This window comes from Palaemon carinicauda, chromosome 30 (assembly GCF_036898095.1).
Source record: "Palaemon carinicauda isolate YSFRI2023 chromosome 30, ASM3689809v2, whole genome shotgun sequence".
NCBI classification, from domain to species: domain Eukaryota; kingdom Metazoa; phylum Arthropoda; class Malacostraca; order Decapoda; family Palaemonidae; genus Palaemon; species Palaemon carinicauda.
In genome coordinates, this window is record NC_090754.1 from 97,917,168 (window position 1) to 97,937,210 (window position 20,043).

General features: G+C 43.2%; 1 protein-coding gene across 1 annotated transcript in view; it reads left to right on the forward strand.

Moving 5' to 3' along the window:
* Positions 1-20,043, forward strand: part of LOC137623661 (piezo-type mechanosensitive ion channel component 1-like) — a 160,429-nt gene that overhangs the window by 56,680 nt on the left and 83,706 nt on the right. Inside the window, exons 9-12 of the mRNA XM_068354492.1 lie at positions 5,156-5,308; positions 14,994-15,055; positions 15,211-15,369; positions 15,705-15,831. Of these exons, the coding sequence (XP_068210593.1) occupies positions 5,156-5,308; positions 14,994-15,055; positions 15,211-15,369; positions 15,705-15,831 (501 nt within the window). The remainder of the gene's footprint in view (positions 1-5,155; positions 5,309-14,993; positions 15,056-15,210; positions 15,370-15,704; positions 15,832-20,043) is intronic.

The window sequence follows — 20,043 nt, forward strand, 5'->3', positions numbered from 1 at the left end:
GGTATGACTGCATCTGATTTGCGTTTCATGTTCGATTTAATTTTACTACGTACTGTATACAGTACTGTATTATCGTATGATCACATTCTCTTTTCGTGTTTTATTTCTTTCTGTGCTGAATTATATATCATATGTAATGCAATGAACAATCAGTAAGAGCAGATATTAATAATTACTGTATTAATGGAATTACAGCTAACAAAATATCGTATTTGGGGGTCTTCAGATTTCGCGGTATTTTCGAAATTTCCGGAAAATCCGCGATATGTATATATATATGGGTTATGGAAAAAACCCGCGAAGTGGTGAATCCGTGATGGTCAAACCGCGAAGTAGCGAGGGTTCATTGTAGTTGACACTGATATTGTTCCGACAATATATACAAACCGTGTGACCGTTTGTATATCTGGTGGATACTTATGTTTGTTTATACAATATATGCTAACCTTGAGGCCCCTTTTCTACTGTCTAGTATGATTCTTCCCTGTAGGGGGCAGGAAACACTAACATTGCCTATGATTAGTGGTAATGACGGATAACGGTAACGTCATTTGTCTCAATGGTCCAGATGACCATAGAAAAATTGTCCCAAGGTTAAGGCACCGATGAAAATCCACAGATACAGTACTTTGTAGTAATTCTCTGGTGAACTTCCATCAGGACGACATGGCTTGAGCCCAAAAAATGGATTTTGAGCGAAGCAAAAAATCTATTTTTGGGTGAGATAGCCATGTCGTTCTGATGGACCCACCCTCCTTTTCTATAGAAAAGGCCTTCGTAGAATCCCTCCCGAAACTACTATATCTGTAGCACCATGCTCAATGCTACAAGGAATGACCGCCATCTTGATACTCAATAGTAGTATGGGAAATAGGGTAACCTTGATAACAGCTCCCCTTCCAAAATTGCCACTCTTCCCACTCAAAGCGAAAACGCTATTCGGGATGAAGATCGCTATGTGTCGTATCAAGATATACGTCCCCTGATTTATGCGATATCCTTAAGAGAATGTTAAGGATATTCGCGCCAGGAGTTAGAATTCTGGAGATCTAAAGGTAAATTCTCTGGGAATATCACTGTAGTTCATATATCCCTTGGAAGCTACTACAGTGAGCCCTCGTTTATCGCGGTAGATAGGTTTCAGACCCGACCGCGATAGGTGAAAATCCGCGAAATAGTGACACCATATTTACCTATTCATTTAACATGTATATTCAGACTTTTAAAACCTTCCCTTGTACGTAGTACTGTTAACATACTACCCTTTAATGTAAAGAACACTTAATGCATGTACTACAGTACCCTAAACTAAAACAGGCACAAATATTAAAGCCGATTTTATATCATGCATTTCCTAAACACGCCAAAAAGCACGATAAAAAATGGCAACCAATGTTTTGTTTACGTTTATCTCTGATCATAATGAAGAAACAAACGCATTTACACATCTGTGTATAGGTTAGTTTTGCATCGATTATATTGATTATTCAGTACAGTATGTTGATTTTGTTATTACCAATGTTTTACTTAATTTTTCTTAGGACTTCCAAATGAAATGTTTTTCTTTATGACGCCGCCTGAAATGACGGCGTCATAAAGTACACTCAGTAAACAACCACGCTCAGTAAACAAACGAAGGCATTTAACGCGCATGATGAAAGTGATAAATAATGATATTACAGTAAAAGCTTTTAGAAAATATGTTATTAAAAATATTATTTACTGTATCTATATAAAATCATACAGTACATACGTAGCAAAGCAGGAAAACAATTTACGAGAGAGAGAGAGAGAGAGAGAGAGAGAGAGAGAGAGAGAGAGAGAGAGAGAGAGAGAGAGAGAGAGAGAGAGAGAGAGAGAGTTGTTTTACGTACGTACAGTAAATGTAAATTTTAAACAAAAAAATATGATAGGTTATAACATGTATATTCAGACTTTTAAAACCTTCCCTTTAACTTAATGCATACTAAACTAAAACAGGCACAAATATTAAAATGTTAGAATATTAAAGTAAAAAATAAAGATTGTTACTGTACTCACCACGAAAGAAGTTGAAGAAAAACTTGAATGATGATGGCGATGAATTTGCTGCACAGTAGAAATGATGATGATGAAGCTGATGATGTCTTCTACTGTGCAGCCAATGATAGTATTTTACGTCTCTTCAGACGGTGTTGTCTTTTCCTGGGACACCTCTTCAACTTCCTCCTGGGACACTTCTTCAATTTCTTCCGAAGGCGTAGTAGCAGGAGGAACTAGCTCTCTTTTGCGAGGCTGGAAGAACATTGTGATCGGAAGTTGCTGCCGCTGTTTCTTTTTTCGCTCGAAGAGCATCCTGTAGGGAGTCATGTCGTCATCGATCTTGTTGCAGAATTGCATAGACCGAACCATATCCTCGTCCCACTCTTGCGACATTTCTTTCAACTCCTTCGCATGGTTGCAGAACTTGGCAAGCCGTTCTAGTGTTAAGCCCGTTTCTTCGACATTTTCTTGGGTCTCTTCCTGTGTTTCACTGTCTTCTTCACTGGCCGATTTCGTCAGGTCTTCTAGGTCTGCGTCAGTTAGCGGCTGGGAATGGCAGTCCAACAACTCGTCGACGTCTTCAGTCGTCATGTCGCCAAACCCGTCGCCTCCAATTATCGCAGCCAACTGCACAGATTTGCGTATTGCAGAGTGTTGAATTACACACGGTGTAAATCCCTCGTTGTTGTAAACAATCTGGGGCCACAACTTCTTCCAGCTCGCATTAACTGTTGCAGGTTTCATTTCTTGCAGTGCCTTCTGAATGTTCTGCAGGCACGTGGCTATTGTGTACTTCCGCCAGTACGCCTTCAAATATAAATTTTCATCTTTATCTTCTTGGGCAGCATCCACACACGCAACGAGGTCCGCCAAGGTATTCTTCGTGTAGAGGGCCTTGAACGCCCTGATAACCCCCTGGTCCATCGGTTGAATTAATGACGTGGTGTTGGGTGGCAGGAACTCAACCTGAATGCCCTCATGCGACAGGTCAGTTGCGTGTCCACCAGCGTTATCCATAAGGAGAAGGATCTTAAATGGCAAGCCCTTCTCTACGAGATATTTGCTGACTTGCGGGATAAAACACTGGTGGCACCAGTTGGAGGTCAGCATCTTCGTAATCCATGCTTTTAGATTATGCATCCAGTACATGGGAAGGAGATTCTTATTTTTATTTTTCAAAGCGCGAGGATTTTTCGACTTGTAAATAAGCCCCGGCTTTAGAAAAAATCCAGCAGCATTGCCACATATCACGAGGGTTACGCGATCTTTGAACGCTTTAAAGCCAGAGGCTTTGGCTTCTTCTTTGAACAGGAAAGTTCGCAACGGCATTCTCTTCCAAAACAAGCCGGTCTCATCCATATTAAACACTTGTTCCGGCTTGTATCCACCTTCAGCGATAATGTTCTTGAACGTCTCATTCGCGTAAGTTTCAGCAGCGGCAGTGTCAGCGGAAGCAGCCTCGCCATGCAGGGAAACACTTTTCAGGCCGAAGCGCTTCTGAAACTTCGCGAACCATCCTTTGCTGGTGGAAAAACGTTGTTTCTGAGGCTGGGAATCAGTGGATGTCCCTGGTTGATGTTCATCTACATCATCATCTTCTTCAGCATGGTCGCCATCGTCGTCTTGAGGTTCCTTTGCCACAAAATTCTCATACAAGCTCAAAGCCTTGGTTTGGATGGTGTTCGTATCCAAGGCTATGTTCTTCTTCCGGCAGTCGGCAATCCAGACTGCTAAAGCACCTTCCATGCGTACGATCGTTTTATTACACGTGGTAACGACTCGCTTCGCTGATCTGCTAAAGGTGATGGTAGCCGCCTTTCTAATGTTCGCCTCGTCCTTCTTGATGTAGCGAACGGTGGATTCGTTCACTCCAAAATGGCGGGCTGAGGCCGCGTAACTTCTGCCTTCTTTTAACATATCGAGAAGCGTCACCTTCTCAGCAATCGTCATCATCTTTCGGTGCTGTTTAGGCTCACTACCAGCCTTAGCAGAAGCAGAACGCTTGGGAGCCATTGTACAGAAGGGGTTCAACAAAAAGTTCAACTTAAAACAGTCACGCACAGCACAGATTAAAGTTCACAATAACGTAGCAGCATCTACACAGCGAGAGAGCGGCAAACGAAGTGGCCGCGAAAAGATGCTGGAGCTTGGAGAAGTGGTCAAAACACCAATCACAGGCTAGATTACAAAACTTGGGTTCTGATTCGTCATCTATCAGCGCTTGAACCAATCACAGTCCGTCTTGTATGCTACGTAGTAGTTACCAATTCAAATACAAGGTACCCTAGGTATACAGTACAGCTTTACGTATGCTATTTTACGCTTGTTTTGTTGTAGGATATGTACGCTTATTCGAGATGTGATTTTTGCAACAAAGAATATTATTGGATGCAGTACTACGTACGTATACATACAAAAGATTCATGGAAAAGATGCACATCCATTACATTTGTAGTACAGTAGTAGCCATCAGCAGTCTTACACCATTCTAATATGGTATGACTGTATCTGATTTGCGTTTCATGTTCGATTTAATTTTACTACGTACTGTATACTGAATTATCGTATGATCACATTCTCTTTTCGTGTTTTATTTCTTTCTGTACTGAATTATATGTCATATGTAATGCAATGAACCATCAGTAAGAGCAGATATTACTAATTACAGTATTAATGGAATTACAGGTAACGAAATATCGTATTTGGGGTCTTCATATATCGCAGTATTTTCGAAATTTCCGGAAAATCCGCAATATGTTTATATATATGGGTTATGAAAAAAATCCGCGAAGTGGTGAATCCGCGATGGTCGAACCACGAAGTAGCGAGGGCTCACTGTATTAGGAACCTTCCATCAGGACGACATGGTTATCTCACCCAAAAATAGATTTTTCGCTTCACTCAAAATCTGTTTACTTTCACTTACATGGCTGTAATTTACACCTCTCATTTACAAACAAGTCATTTCTCAAGTCTGGAAATGTAACTTTATTCTTGGCAAGTTACAGAGTTTTAATAAGGATTGTATGTGGTTTTTATTATATTGCATTAGGAAAAATTCTTCTCCTGACATTATTAATTTTGTAATTAAAGTTAATTTGAATTTTATTAATTTTCTTTTTTTTTTTTTCAGACACAACAAGGAGATGGTGGAGTTAGTGCTTATTTGGAAGAGAATCGTGTTCCAATACCTTTTCTGGTTATGCTCATCCTTCAGTTTGGTCTCATCATCATTGACAGGGCATTGTTTCTCAGGAAATTTATACTCGGCAAGCTCGTTTTTCAGGTATGTGCATACCCGGATATCAGTACGGTCTCAGTTACTTTAAAAGGCCAAATAGGTTTTATATTGCTCATCCCATTGTTTTCCAGTCCTTCTTCTAATTTATTTTCTGTTACTGACTTCATACACCTTTTATCTTCCAGCTGGGCAAGGATTCTTAATCTACTGTGTATTTCACGGACCATGACACCCTCTTTTTTTAATATAACTAATGAAGTAGGCTTCTGATTAATGTGAAACTGAAACCACCATAGTTTGAGACACCGACCTAATTAAGAAAAATGGATTCAAGCATCTACTCCGCAGTATTGTCTTACTTTATATAGAGAAATGTCATCTAAATTCTGTGGTTATGGCGAGAACGGAAATGAAGACCCGGCAACTAGGCGTAGAATGACGTATGTCAACCATGACGTGAGCCCCTGACGTTTACACCTGCCACGCCTCCCTTTCTGTATGGTTATTAAAAGATATATAAGTTGTAGTGAGTTATACTGCTCTTTGATGGAGTCTAAAGATACTGATTAGTTATTATATTTAAATAAACTAATTTTTAGACTCACTTGTGTTTATTATTTAATCAATTGTTAATTTTACGAAAAAAAGACAAAAAAATTAAATTCTCGGAAGGCAGTCAGAGAGGTGATCGCGCTAGGGAAGGTACACGCCTGTTACATACGGTCATTGACAAGGCTCCTGCTGACACTTTGCTCACTGACTACTATTGACATTTTATATCATGTCTAGAATGCTTCACCATTGTCCACAAGGTTGTCGTAATGCTTTTGTGTTGCGACTCTTAACATACTTCAAGAGGGAACAACACAACAATAAACTGAAAATTGGATTGAATAGGTTGGTATCATGTTGTCATGTTTAATGGCGTACCATCACGGACATATATAGTTGAATATGATGCATTATCAAATTCTCTCTCTCTCTCTCTCTCTCTCTCTCTCTCTCTCTCTCTCTCTCTCTCTCTCTCTCTCTCTCTCTCTCTCTCTCACACACACATACACTGTATATATATATATATATATATATATATATATATATATATATATATATATATATATATATATATATATATATATATATATATATATATATATATATATATATATATATTCTATTTCAGTCTTGTAACTTTATTCATTATAATGTTAGCTGTTATATTACTAATTATGTACAATATATTTACTGTTAATAAAGTATTACTATTCTTCCACCTCCATCCAATCCTCAGCCATATTAAATATTCATAATGACCATGTTATGTGCGCATCCTCAACAATCATTCCATAACTTCAACACAATAATGACTGCATTCCTGTATTGAAAAATAAAAACACCTTATCTCTATCAAAGATATAATTATATATAATTTCTTGTACTGATATAATGAGGGGGCGTGGCAGGTGTAAACGTCACGGGCCTCACGTTATAGTTAACATACGTCATTCTGCTCCTAGTTGCCAGGTCTTAATTTCCGTTCTCGCCATAACCACAGAATTTAGATGACATTTCTCTATATAAAGTAAGACAATAATGCGGAACAGATGCTTGAATCCATTTTTCTTAATTAGGTCGGTGTCTCAAAATCTGGTGGTTTCAGTTTCACATTAATCAGAAGCCTAGTTCATTAGTTATATTAAAAAAAGAGGGTGTCATGGTCCGTGAAATACACAGTAGCTATTAGTTATTATAGTATTTCTGGGTCGACCTGTGACGCCCGGTGAAAAGGGTCCTTCTTTACACTTTTCTGATATAAATCTTCCAAATATACCAGAGAAAGATAAAAGCATGGAATGCAGATTTTACTACCCTCACGTGAGCACCTTGTGGGTGTCGTGTATAAAGCAAGGGCGTGTGAAAACCACTATTCACAGGCTGTCTTCCCTTTAGATAATTCCTTCAACAGAGGCCCTAGAAACCACACTTGGACCACGCTACCGACACCTAACACGAGCGCCCTCTAGGACATCCTTCTGTTTTGGACTTGCTCGCTTGGTCGTATTTTTTTGTGCTCTTGGTGTTTTTCCCGTTTTTTTATTTAATTCATCATGACTGAAGCTACTACTTCACCTTTACCAATGTTAAGTACCATAGTTTGTTTTGACAGCTTTTTACAGTACCGGGCAGTTGTTCTCTTTCCAGTAGTGTGGTTTTTAATTATGGATCGTCTTGGCCTTCCTCGTCGTCGGCAGCCATTGTTGTTTTGATTTGCCTCGCTGGAATTTCACATTAATCTTGCCCATTTGGTACTCTGTCATCTAGGTTCTTGGTTAAGTCACTTACAATTTTTGAACCATTATTATTATCATTATTTTTATTATTGTTTTACTATGGTATTTTTTGCTAGCAAGCCCAATTTGGACGAACGAAGAATAACGTCCTTGGCTTTATTATAGATTAAGTACCCACCTCGGGAAGGCGTTCGTTAATAGAATATATAGTTATATTTCTTTTGTTACGCAGTCGTTATTCTTCGTTCGTGGTCATTACAATTTTATTATTATTCTTATATCATATTATAGTGTGCTTTTGGTTCTTTATAGTGTAACCACGAGAGCATGAGCATGGAGTTCTCGTTTTCTGTTGCTACAGTCACGAGTTACCCTTTCTCTCGTTTTCTTTCTTAATCTCGAGTAGGAGAGGTGGATTTCCCGTTTTCCGTTTTACACGCTCACGGGTTATCCCTCCCCCCTCTCCTTCTACGGGTTTATGATATTTACGTTTTATGATATTTACGTTTTATTTTATTATGTGGTTACTGTTAATATAGGTAGCATTAATAATAGGTCCCGTTCGTGTATGAGTCATTATTTTGGGCCAGCTTTATGCCGCCACCCATAGTTCGTCCTCTCCCCGCTCCGCCTTGGGAGTAGGTTCGGAACGTTCATCCTCTCCGCCTTGAGTTCTACTCCGCCATAAGGGATACTCATTGAGTTTGGAACCTAGTCAGATATTTGGAGTGCAAAGGTGACCCCCTGCACTCGGACTCAGGCTTCGGCCTTATGCACGCGAACCTTTTCATTATTAATCACAATTTCATTATTACGGACCTTTTCACCGGACCTCCAGCTTCACCGGAGATCACCCAGACGGTCAGCATTGAGGTTAACATTAACTTACTGCTGCTGTTTATAGTTACATATTACTTGGTTACAGACCTGTCATTGCATCCTCGGCTCGTCCGTGGTTCCGCAGTGTACATTAGTTTATTCTGATTTTGTTTTAATATATTAAAATGGAACTCTAGCTTTCAATTATGGAACCATGATATGCACACATAATTAATGTTATCTAGACTCTTTTGGTTGATCTGATCACTGACCAGAGTCTCAAGGAACATCCAGACTTATGTCTCCTTTCTTTTACAGAAGGTCCGCTGCGCTGCCAAGGGCTGCCCTGCTGCCTTTAATGATCCCGTGGGCCATGACCATTGCCGGTCCCATGCGCATTGCGCCATATCCTTCTCTCGGGAACCAGGACAAGCCTCCTACATGGTGTGGTTCCCGGAGTCGTGCACGCTCTGCTACAAGCTGTCCTCCCTACTCCTGAACGATGATGTAAGTTGTTTCTAGTTTGTTCCTTTTTATCCTTTGGCGATGATTTAATTTGTTCTTTATATATGTATATAGTACATCGCTTATTGCGGAGAACGGTCTTCTCCTTCATCACTAATCCCCTCACCTCTTTCAGGCTGATGATGACTCTCTCCGGGCTGCAAGAGCTGCTCTCCGTCCTTGGGTGTCAGGCTTTGGAAGGAATGCTCGGTCTGGCGCACCCTATCTCCTCGACGGAGACATGGCCTCTCGTCTGTTCCCGGGCTCTACCACTGCAGCAGTTCCGCTGGAGACAGCGGCCCCGTTAATTGATCCGGTTAGAGCAACCATCCCTAGATTTGGACGTCGAACCCATGGACGAGCAGGTAGGTGGTGCTGAGTTGGTGGATCCCCTTTTATCTCTCACTCCTTCCTCTACCTCTTCCTTCCTCGGCTTTGATAAGCCTACGGCTTCTCCTCAGGATCCCTCCGTCCCTGTACGACCCAAGGTGAAGCCACTACGTACCTTTAAGCCTTCAGCTTTGCCATTATCTGCGTCACCGGTCCCCGGACCCTCAAATGATCCTGATGTTCATATTACTTCACATAAAACCGTGACTGCTAAAAAGATGAAGTCCGCTAAGTCCAAGGCTTTGTCAGCGGGTAGTGCTCAGGATCCCTCCTTACCCGTCGACCTGATCAGGGATATTGTTAAAAAGCAGATACAACAAAATTCTAGGGCAAGCCAAGGAGCTATGACGGAGCTCAAAGATATGGTGGCGAATCTGATCCGTTCAGGAACTCTGATGCCTCCTCCTTCAGCCCCAGACGCACCGAAGTTACCCCCCTTCGATAAAAACAACCCATGGAGGTTTGCCTTGCATGCTCCATATATAGATGGTACCATAACTCTGGATGGCATAGGCACCCGCCCTCTAAAGGACCTAGAATTTTACCCTCCGGGACTAGAATTCCCATTCAACGGCTTCGTCCGTTTGAAAGAGCATGCCTTGGTTAGGTTGGACAAGGTACCGAAGGATATGGTAATATTTCCTAAAGAACAGGCCCAAGCTGTCTGGGCCAGGACGATGTCTGAATGGGGGTGCGCTAACTCCAAGCTCACCCCACACAAAGGGGCCTACACCATATTTACAACTGCTCCTGCTATTACCTTGCCTATTACGGATAAATTGACAGATCTCACTATTCAAGCTGTCAAAGAAGGTTCTGCCATGCCGGCTCTTAAAGAGACGGACCCCACCTCCATGCTCATCCCGAGTACCTCTACTTCCTGGGACGATGCTTCTTCTACTTTCACAGTAGGGAAGTTAGACCCAGACTGTGCCTCTACTCTGTTTTCCGAGAAGCTTCCCAAATTACCGGAGAATCTTCTCAGGACTGAGTTTGAGGCACGGAATAGGTTAGCTAGGTCTCACCACTCCATTACCTCCACAGAGTCCCTGGCCTCGCTTTATCCGACTGAGACCTTGTTTCGGATATTCACGAAGAACCTGTCTCTGTCCTTCCAAATCGACCTACACGATTTCTGGTCGGCTCGGGTTAGTTGCAGGAAATACGTTCTGTCTGAGGCCTCTATCAGACATGAACCGAACAGGCTGATAGCTTCCTCCTGCTGGGGTAAAACTCTCTTTCCTCAGGAGGAGGTGAACAAAGTTCTGCAGGACGCTGCGAGAGCAAACCAAAATTTGCAAGTAAGGTGGGGCCTTACTGCCAAAAGGAAGGTCGAAGCCCAAAAGCAAGCTTTCTTCAAGAAGAAGCAGAGATTTACCCCTTACAAGACGAACCGGGGTCACTACCATCAATTGTCAGTTACCCACTCGTCATCACAGTCTCCCTCTCCTTCGACGTCTCAGCAACCGAATCCTCCTCAACAGGTGGTCTACCTCACTGCTCCCCCAGGTACACAACCCAACCCCGTTTGGATGGCCTCTCCTGCATACAACCCTAGCTCTGAATCCTCAGGTTCCTTTCGTGGACACCAGAGAGGAAGCTACAGGGGTAGAGGACAGTTCCGCCAATGAGGCGGACCTAGGACAAGGGGTGCTCGGGGAGGGAAAAGACCTAGATTCACTCCCTCGCAATGATGTAGTCCCGGTAGGGGGGAGACTTTACCACTTTCGAGACCATTGGACCTTCAGTCCATGGGCTCACAGAATAATCTCCAAAGGTTTGGGTTGGAAATGGTCACAGGGTTCTCCACCTCCACCAGTGACCTTCTTCCAGAAACCCACTCCCATCCTGAAAGAGTACACCACAGAGTTACTCAAGAAGAAAGCAATCAAACGGGATCAATCACTGAAGTTCCAAGGCCGCCTGTTTACAGTTCCGAAGAAAGACTCGTCGGCATTGAGAGTGGTCCTAGACTTGTCAAAACTAAACTCTTACATTCTCTGCGACAAGTTCCGAATGTTGACTACTGTATCTCTCAGGTACGGACCTTACTTCCCCGTGGGGCCGTCACCACCTCTATCGATCTTACCGACGACTATTATCATGTGCCAATAGCTCGAAACTTCTCTCCTTACCTAGGCTTCCGCCTAGGCAGGAAAGCCTTTGCGTTCAAAGTCATGCCCTTCGGTCTCAGCATTGCTCCCAGGATATTCACGAAACTGGGAGAGACAGTGTTAGAACAACTCAGGAACCAAGGGATACAGATTATAGCTTATCTGGACGATTGGCTCATTTGGGCTCGGTCAACCCTGGAATGCAACAGAGCTACGACGAAAGTACTTCGATTTCTCGCCAACCTGGGATTTCAGGTCTATCTCCAAAAGTCCCGCCTGCAACCATCAGGCCACTTCGAATGGTTAGGCATTCAGTGGGACCTTTCAAAGCACAAGCTATCCCTTCCTTCCAAAAAGGTAAGGGAAATAGCTTCCAAGATCAGGAATTTTCTCAAACTCAAACAGGTGTCCAGAAGAGCCTTAGAAAGAATCCTCGGCCTTCTCCAATTCGCTTCAGTAACAGATCTCCTATTAAAAGCCAAACTCAAAGACATCAATCGAGTTTGGAGAAAGAGAGCTACAGTACCTTTAAGAGACAAGGTCTCGAAGATCCCCTCTGTCTTGAAAATGAGACTACGCCCATGGTCCGAACCAAGGAACCTCTCCAAATCGGTTCCACTACAATTCCCACCTCCACAAGTGACAGTTCATACAGACGCGTCTCTGAGTGGATGGGGGGGTTACTCCAAACATCAGATGTTTCAGGGCTCTTGGTCACCCGCCATGAAACAATTCCATATCAATGTTCTCGAAGCCATGGCAGTGTTCTTGACCCTGAAGAGACTCTCTACGCCGAGGTCGACCCACATCAGAGTAGTGTCAGACAGTACAGCCGTAGTACACTGCGTCAACAGAGGAGGATCCAAGTCACCCAACCTGAATCGGATCCTGGTCACTATCTTCGCCTTGGCAACAGAAAAGAACTGGTTCCTGTCAGCAACTCACCTAGCAAGAGTCCAGAATGTGATAGCGGACTAACTATCCAGGACGAAACCACTGGAATCAGAATGGTCTCTGGACATAAATTAATTCCGGTGGATACTCAGGCTGGTTCCGGGCCTCCAGGTAGATCTATTCGCAACTCAGCTGAATCACAAACTTCCTTGTTATGTGACCCCAAACCTGGACCCTCAGGCTTATGCCATGGACGCATTAACCCTGGATTGGAACCATTGGAAGAAGATTTACCTATTCCCTCCAGTGAATCTTCCAATGAAAGTTTTACACAAACTACGCTCCTTCCAAGGGGCAGTGGCTTTAGTAGCACCTCACTGGCCAAAGAGCAGTTGGTTTCCTCTCCTCCTCGAGTTGAAACTCCGTCCCTTCCGGATCCCATTCCCCAAACTGACCCAAGTAGTCCAAACTCAGACTGTGTCAGATTCCTCAAGGATAGCCAAAACCCTAACTTTGTGGACTTCATGAAGTTTGCAGCTCGTAGAGACGCAAACATTGACCCGGAAAACATCCTCTTCATAGAATCAGACAAAAGGGACTCGACAATCCGTCAATATGATTCGGCCGTTAAGAAACTAGCAGATTTTCTAAAGAATTCAGACCATACTCGTATGTCTCCGAATTTAGCCATCTCTTTCTTTAGGTTCCTATTTGACAAAGGCCTAGCAGCTAGCACTACTGTATAACCACCATCAAGTCAGCTTTGAAGAAAATCTTCCTTGTTGGGTTTAACATTAACCTAGCTGATTCCTATTTCTCATCTATTCCAAAAGCGTGTGCTAGGCTTCAACCTTCGGTTCATTCACAAAAGGTCTCTTGGTCTCTGAACGATGTCCTCAAACTTGCGTCAGACACGGACAATGAATCATGCTCTTATATCACTCTTCTTGGGAAGACTTTATTTCTAACGGCTTTGGCCTCAGGTGCTAGAATCTCAGAACTAGCAGCTCTCTCACGAAACTCAGAAAACATAGATTTCCTCCCTTCAGCGGAAGTACTTCTTTCTCCAGACAAAGCTTTCCTAGCTAAAAATGAGGATCCGCAAAATAGGTGCTACCCCTAAAGATTATTCCTCTTCCCCAGGATACTTCTCTGTGTCCAGTCACTACTCTCAGGGCCTTTTTAGCTAGAACTGCCACCCGCTCATCTGGCCCCTTGTTTATCAGGGAACAAGGAGGTACTATTTCCATTCAAGGTATCAAACAACAAATCCTCTACTTCATTAAACATGCTAATCCGGAATCATTTCCCCATGCTCATGATATCCGGTCAGTAGCTACCTCCATCAATTACTTCCAGAACATGGATTTTGATGACCTTAAAAAATATACGGGTTGGAAATCGCCTATGGTTTCCAAACACCACTATCTAAAGAACTTACAGGCCCTTAAATACCCAACGGTTGCAGCTGGGAGTCTTATCTCTCCCCATTAATCTCTTGTTCTTCCGTTCTTCCATTTCTTCTCTTCTCCCTCCTACCCGCCACTCACACCACGTCGCCACTCTCCTGAGTGGTTCGTTAGCCCTAAGATTATTACCATGTTTAATTCCTATGGTTTAACTGTTATTGTATTTACAGTTACTTTAATGTTTAGATATGCTTAGACATGTAAGATTTGATGGCTTTTGCGTTTGGACACTCGGATGTTTCCTCGTCTTCATATTTATTTAGCCTTACGTTCACTATGTCCTTTGGTTAGTTTGTAATTTTATGTTTACTTACATTATTATATATTATTTTGTTACATCGTGTTTGTATTCTCCTCCTTATGTTATTACTTTATTGGGCTTGGAAGGCATTCTCTGGTACATTTTCACCGGGCGTCACAGGTCAACCCAGAAAAGGGATTTTGATGAAGGAAAAATCTATTTTTGGGGAGAGACCTGTGACGCCCAGTGAAACCCTTCCCTGTTATTTTGTACGAACCCACCCTTTCCTTTCCAATTTCCTTTCCAAGCCATATGTTCTTGCAGAAGGATGTCCTAGAGGGCGCTCGTGTTAGCTGTCGGTGGCGTGGTCCAAGTGTGGTTTCTAGGGCCTCTGTTACGGCCCTTCCCTTTGATGAAGGAATTATCTAAATGGAAGACAGCCTGTGAATAGTGGTTTTCACACGCCCCTGCTTTATACACGACACCCACAAGGTGCTCGCGCGAGGGTAGTAACCTCTGCATTCCATGCTTTTATCTTTCTCTGGTATATTTGGAAGATTTATATCAGAAAAGTGTAAAGAAGGACCCTTTTCACCGGGCGTCACAGATCTCTCCCCAGAAATAGATTTTTCCTTCGTCAAAATCCCTTAATTGGCTTGTCTTTAGGATTTTCTTAATTTAAGTTTTCATTCTGTCTGATCATGTAAATTTGAAGTTAGTTAAGGGTAATAAATACTGTATTAAACTACAGAAATTATATTAAAGGTACTTCCTTGAATGGTGAGAGATGGTCTGTGCTTTCCCTGCACAAGAAAAACATATACAGGTACACTAGTTTTTAAAATGATTTAATAGCAGTCCATCATCATCATCATCAAAAAAGACATTCAAAGTTCATCAATAGATGTTAAATATATGGTAGATTAATGTATATTTAAAGGTTAGAATAGTTTAACATCATATGTATCCTAGGTGTCATGCACTTATTTTTTAACCTTTATGTCTTTTCAGGTTGCACTAACCTTTTGTATACATATTTGGATGTTCTTCATATTACCAGCTGTAACAGAAAGGTATTTTAGATATTGTGATGAAATATTACAAATTACACAAGATCTAATGTGTAAGAAATAGTTTTTTTTCATGTTAACTTGGATACTGTATATTTCCTGAGAAGTTAATAACTTAGATCTTGAGCCTGCTGTGATGTACTCGTTTCTTTCATTAGGGAATTTAACGCCAAGCGGCCCCCTCAGATTTGGTACATGGTCAAGTGTCTTAATTTGCTCCTGTCTGCCTACCAAATACGATGTGGTTATCCTACGAGAATTCTAGGGAATTTCCTCTGCAAACAGTACAACTACCTCAACCTATTTGCCTTCCGAATGTAGGTATTAGTTATAAGTTTGTGTAAATCTCATTGAAAATGTAATACTGTAGTTTTTTATTTATAATATTCAGTTCAGTTTTACTCATAGATTGATTTATAAGTTATTAACGTTATTACAGTTGTTTAAGTTTTTTCAGTCAGAGGTCCACAATATCAAATGAATTATACTAGTTATTAACAACAATATTATTACAGTTGTACAGGTTTTTTCAGTCACAGATCCGTATTATCAAATGAGCTCAAACATTACTTAGCTTCATTCTTCATTTATTTTTCATGACAAATCATTAATACTAAACAATTCATACTCCAGTCCTTTAAATTATTTCCAGGTTTATGAATGTCCCGTTTCTCTTTGAACTCCGTACTTTAATGGACTGGATTTGGACGGATACCAGTATGAACCTCAGTGACTGGGTCAAGATGGAAGATGTATTTTCACATATTTTCCAGCTCAAGGTGAGTTACACTATAATACTTACTTTCATTGAGATAAAGTGCACTGATTTTGCATTTACAGTATATATACTGTATGTACTATTTTTGGGGAGTGGGTAGCTTTCAGTTCATATGTTGAAAATCCTAATTATTTTCTGAATACAAACCGTCGTTCTTTACATAGGAGATGTAAATTGATATAAGGTGGAACATGGCTATAAAAACTTTAACGATGTGCCACCAACCAAACCGGTGTAACCAGTAGGTAACGGGGAAGTACCAACCCGCCCTCCGGCTCACTCAAATCAACCCCACTTAAATTTAGTTGTGGTTGAGAGTGAACTTTCTCTTTCATGCTCCTGTAAATGGCTTTCCTTATATAGACTAGTTAATTTTTTGTTTTCTCTTTTAGGCGTAAGTGGTTAACCTTGTGAGGTTGCCGACATGCGGGTGTCTTACGGTACCTATAGGGCAGTGGTGGAACAGATCCTCGCTGGCTTTGCTCTTTATGCAGAGGACATTCCTACACGAAGGCATCTCTTATCTGTATACGATGAATGTCAGGAGTGGTCATCCTTTTTATGGGAGTGGTGCAACGAGAGGAGGAGGAAGAAGTCCAAAAGGAATTCTTCATCTTGGGAGTCTTCCTCGAAGTCAAAGAAATCCAGAGGACTTCCTCCTTCTCTTAGTACCCTCCCCTTTGCTTCTCGTTCGGCCTCACTGGAGGGCGATCGAGTAAGAGTGATAGCCGTTTACCCCTAGGGTCAGAAGGTTCCTCTTGTCTCCCTTAGGGAGGCTGCAGAACCTTCCTCCCCTGGCGAGTTTGCATCATGTGACACTCTACATGTCCTGTGGCTGTCCTTGGAAAATTCTGGTTCCCCATTGAACGATAGGTTATTTGAGATGTTGTTACGTGGGGCACAGTAGGACATTCCTTCTGTTTCTGCTGGGGTTGGTTTCAGGCTTCAGCACTTCTACCTCAAAAGCCAACAGAAGGAATGGAGTCCCTTCTACTCAGTCTCTTGCCCCCCCCCCCAAGACCTTCGCCCTCTGCAGCAGATCCTCTTGCATCGTAGTATCTGTAGGGTAGCACTGGGGAACGTTGCCCCAGTGTGCTCACCCTTCAGGGAAGCCAGCAAGAATAAGCTTGCTCGTCCTCCTAGGGGTAGCACTCAGGCAAGTGTTCCCTTAGTGCACGTATCCTTCGGGGTGAATTTGCTCACCACAAGGATAACCTTGATTGTTCTTCCCAATTATCACTAAGGCAAGTGTTCCCCCCCAGCATGCTCACCCTTCAGGGTAACCTCACTCCAAAGATAGGCTTCCCCATCCTCTTCCTTCTGAGCACATCAACCCTTCGGAGACCTTCCGATGTCCACGCAAACATGAGAGGTTATCCCCACCTGGGAGGTCATCTCCTCAGGTAACTCAGTAGAGCCAGCATGACTTGTCATCTGCACACTCTAGCCCTACAAAGCTAAGCTCCTCGGAACATGCGTCGGATTCTACCAGTGATCATCTGACAGACAGGTGTTTTACCCAGAGCTCAACTGCTGTCTTGCGAGGCTCACCCAGGTGCGCTCACCTGTCTGGGTTGAGAGCACTGCGCACCACGTGTAATCACCAGTGCCTTGCTTGCACTCTGAACCCCTAAAGCAATCTTTACCTGCTCAGGAATAGCATGCATTACAGCCACTCGCTAATGCTATGCGCTCTTCCCCCCTTTTAGATCGGGCTCGCTTAAGATCTGTAGAGTTTGTCTCTACAAAGGAGGTAGCTTATGTCGTACATGTAGCACCCGCTATCCAGTCGCGCACCTCTGAGGCATGCGCCATCCAATAAAGCGCAGCTATAGCATGCCAAATACAGTCGTGTGCTCCTGTTCAGGCTTTGCAGCCCACTCACAAGCCTACAGCGGTCTCTAGGGAGTTGCTGTTGTTGCGGGAGATCTTTAAAGCAGACTTCGATAGCATGCCTGCTTTCAGGGATCATGCAAGAAGAGGCAGGACACTGCACCTCTCTGGGACACCTTCTTTCACTGGACCCACAGGGGATTGAGATCTCTGAGGGAGGTCTCATTTACTGACTCCTACAGGCTTGAACGCGCTTCCTAAAAATTGGGCTTACAAGCTTTTAAAAGACCCTAGTCTCCAGAAGCAGGTTCAATGCACTGCAGACTCTTTTACATCTCATAAGGCAGGAGTCGACCCTCCTAGGCCTCGTTCCCCAGTGGCTATACCCAATTATGATGACCCATGTCAAACTTGACCAGGTCCTGGTTTTGAGATGGAGGAAGTTGATGAATCTTGCAATTCTGTGGACAATCCACAAGTTCCAGCCAGCCTGAAGGTTCCTGACACAGGAAGGGGAATCAGAGTCTACCTACTTGCGAGTTCTGGCTTGCATGAGACAGGTTAACGGCCTTAGCGAGATTCCTTACTCCCTCCTAAGTGGAGAGATGCTGTTATAGATGTCCTATGCCAGGCTCTTAGGGCTAATACACCACGGTTAGAGCTACCACAGTCTGAACTCGCAGCTGGGTCACTTGTAAGCTCTGTGAGAAAGGGCTTCCTTAGGGCTGGCCATTCTATGAAACTATTTCCCCCTCCACTTGTGAGGCAGAGGAATTATTACATCCTTAATGACGACCCTTCTTCATTGCCATAAATACAGCAGTTTCAGCTCAAGCCCAGGGCTTGAATGCATATAATTTAGGAGCCCAATCAGTGGTTTTCACACCCACTGATGCCTTGAACAAGGAGAAGATTAGCAAACGCTAACTTCAGGCCTCCTCTTGGATGGACAATGGGACAGTGAAGATTTTGGCTAACATAAAAAACTTGGCTGACCCTGAGACACTCAAGGTTTGTAAGAGCATCGTTCTTACTGGGACAAGGGCAATGGGGCTCTAACCTATAATGCAGCTAATTAGTAGGCCAATTAGGTCTTGAAGGGATGATATTCCGTCGTCTCCAAGTTCCACAGACAGGTGCCGAGGAGGGAGATAAATTTTCTCTGTAACTCCCTAGAAAGATCAGCATCCTTATTTCCTCTCAAGGACGTTGAGGCAGTGACCGAGAAGTAGAGGAAGGCAAGTCAAGACTCCCTCCTCCACAGGGCCGTTACATCTCGGCCTTCCTTGTCGGCACCTGCCGGCCCTAAGGCTTCTTCAGCACTAAGGGTAATCCCCAAAGGTTGCCGTTTCAGGGCAAGAGAGCCAGAGGACAATGGGGGGAGACCTGGCGGATGTGGTCGACGTCCCCACTAGAGATGGCTTCCTTCCCACAGTACTACCAGAGGGAGATGCCTGAGACTCGGGTGACAATGCCACGAGGTTGAACCATGGACAGTACAGTATATGTCCTCTGATCGGGTTAAGTTATCCTATTCACCAGCTCTCCTCCTCCCCTGATTCGTCCCCCAATGAGATTGTTGTCCTTCACGACGGGATCACCGAAGGACAAAGCCCTTCGGGCAGAAGTCCAGACCATGTTAGTGAAGGGCACTCTCCAAGAGATTCTCGACAGGTCCCCAGACTTTTAGTCAACTCTCTCTTGTAGAAAAAGCATCTGAAGGCTGGAGACCGGCCATCGACCTCTAGGCTCTGAATGAGTTCATCCAACAAGATGGTGACCGCAGCCATGGTCAGACAGCCCATAAGACCAAAGGACTTTATGATGTCAGTGGACCTGAAGGAGGCGTATTTCCAAATCCCGGTCCATCCTTCCTCAAGGAAGTACTTCTGATTCATATTGCACAACAAGGTATACCAATTCAGGATGGTGTGCTTCGGCCTGTCAATAACTCCTCAAGTGTTCACAATAGTGTTCACTTTAGTTTCAGCCTGGGTTCATGTCAATGGCATTCATCTCCTTCGTTATCTAGACAACCGGCTGATCCAGGCAATCTCAGTGGAGACCCTTTTCCTCCATCGAGACAGACTTCTCCTGTTTTGCCTTGATCAGGGGATCATGGTAAACAGGGAGAAGTTGAACTTAGAGCCAAATCATGACAAGATAAAACTGGGAAAGAGGTTAAAAAGCCATTCAAACCAAAGCCTTCCCTTCACAGGACAGAACCACAATATTCAAAGAAATGTCACAAAATTCCCTCCAGAAATACTTGTTGCCAGCCCACCAGTGGCAGTGACTGTTAGGGCACCTGGCCTCATTAACGAGCCTAGTGTCAAACAATCGTCTTTGCATGCGTTCATTTCAATAGCAACTGAAGAGC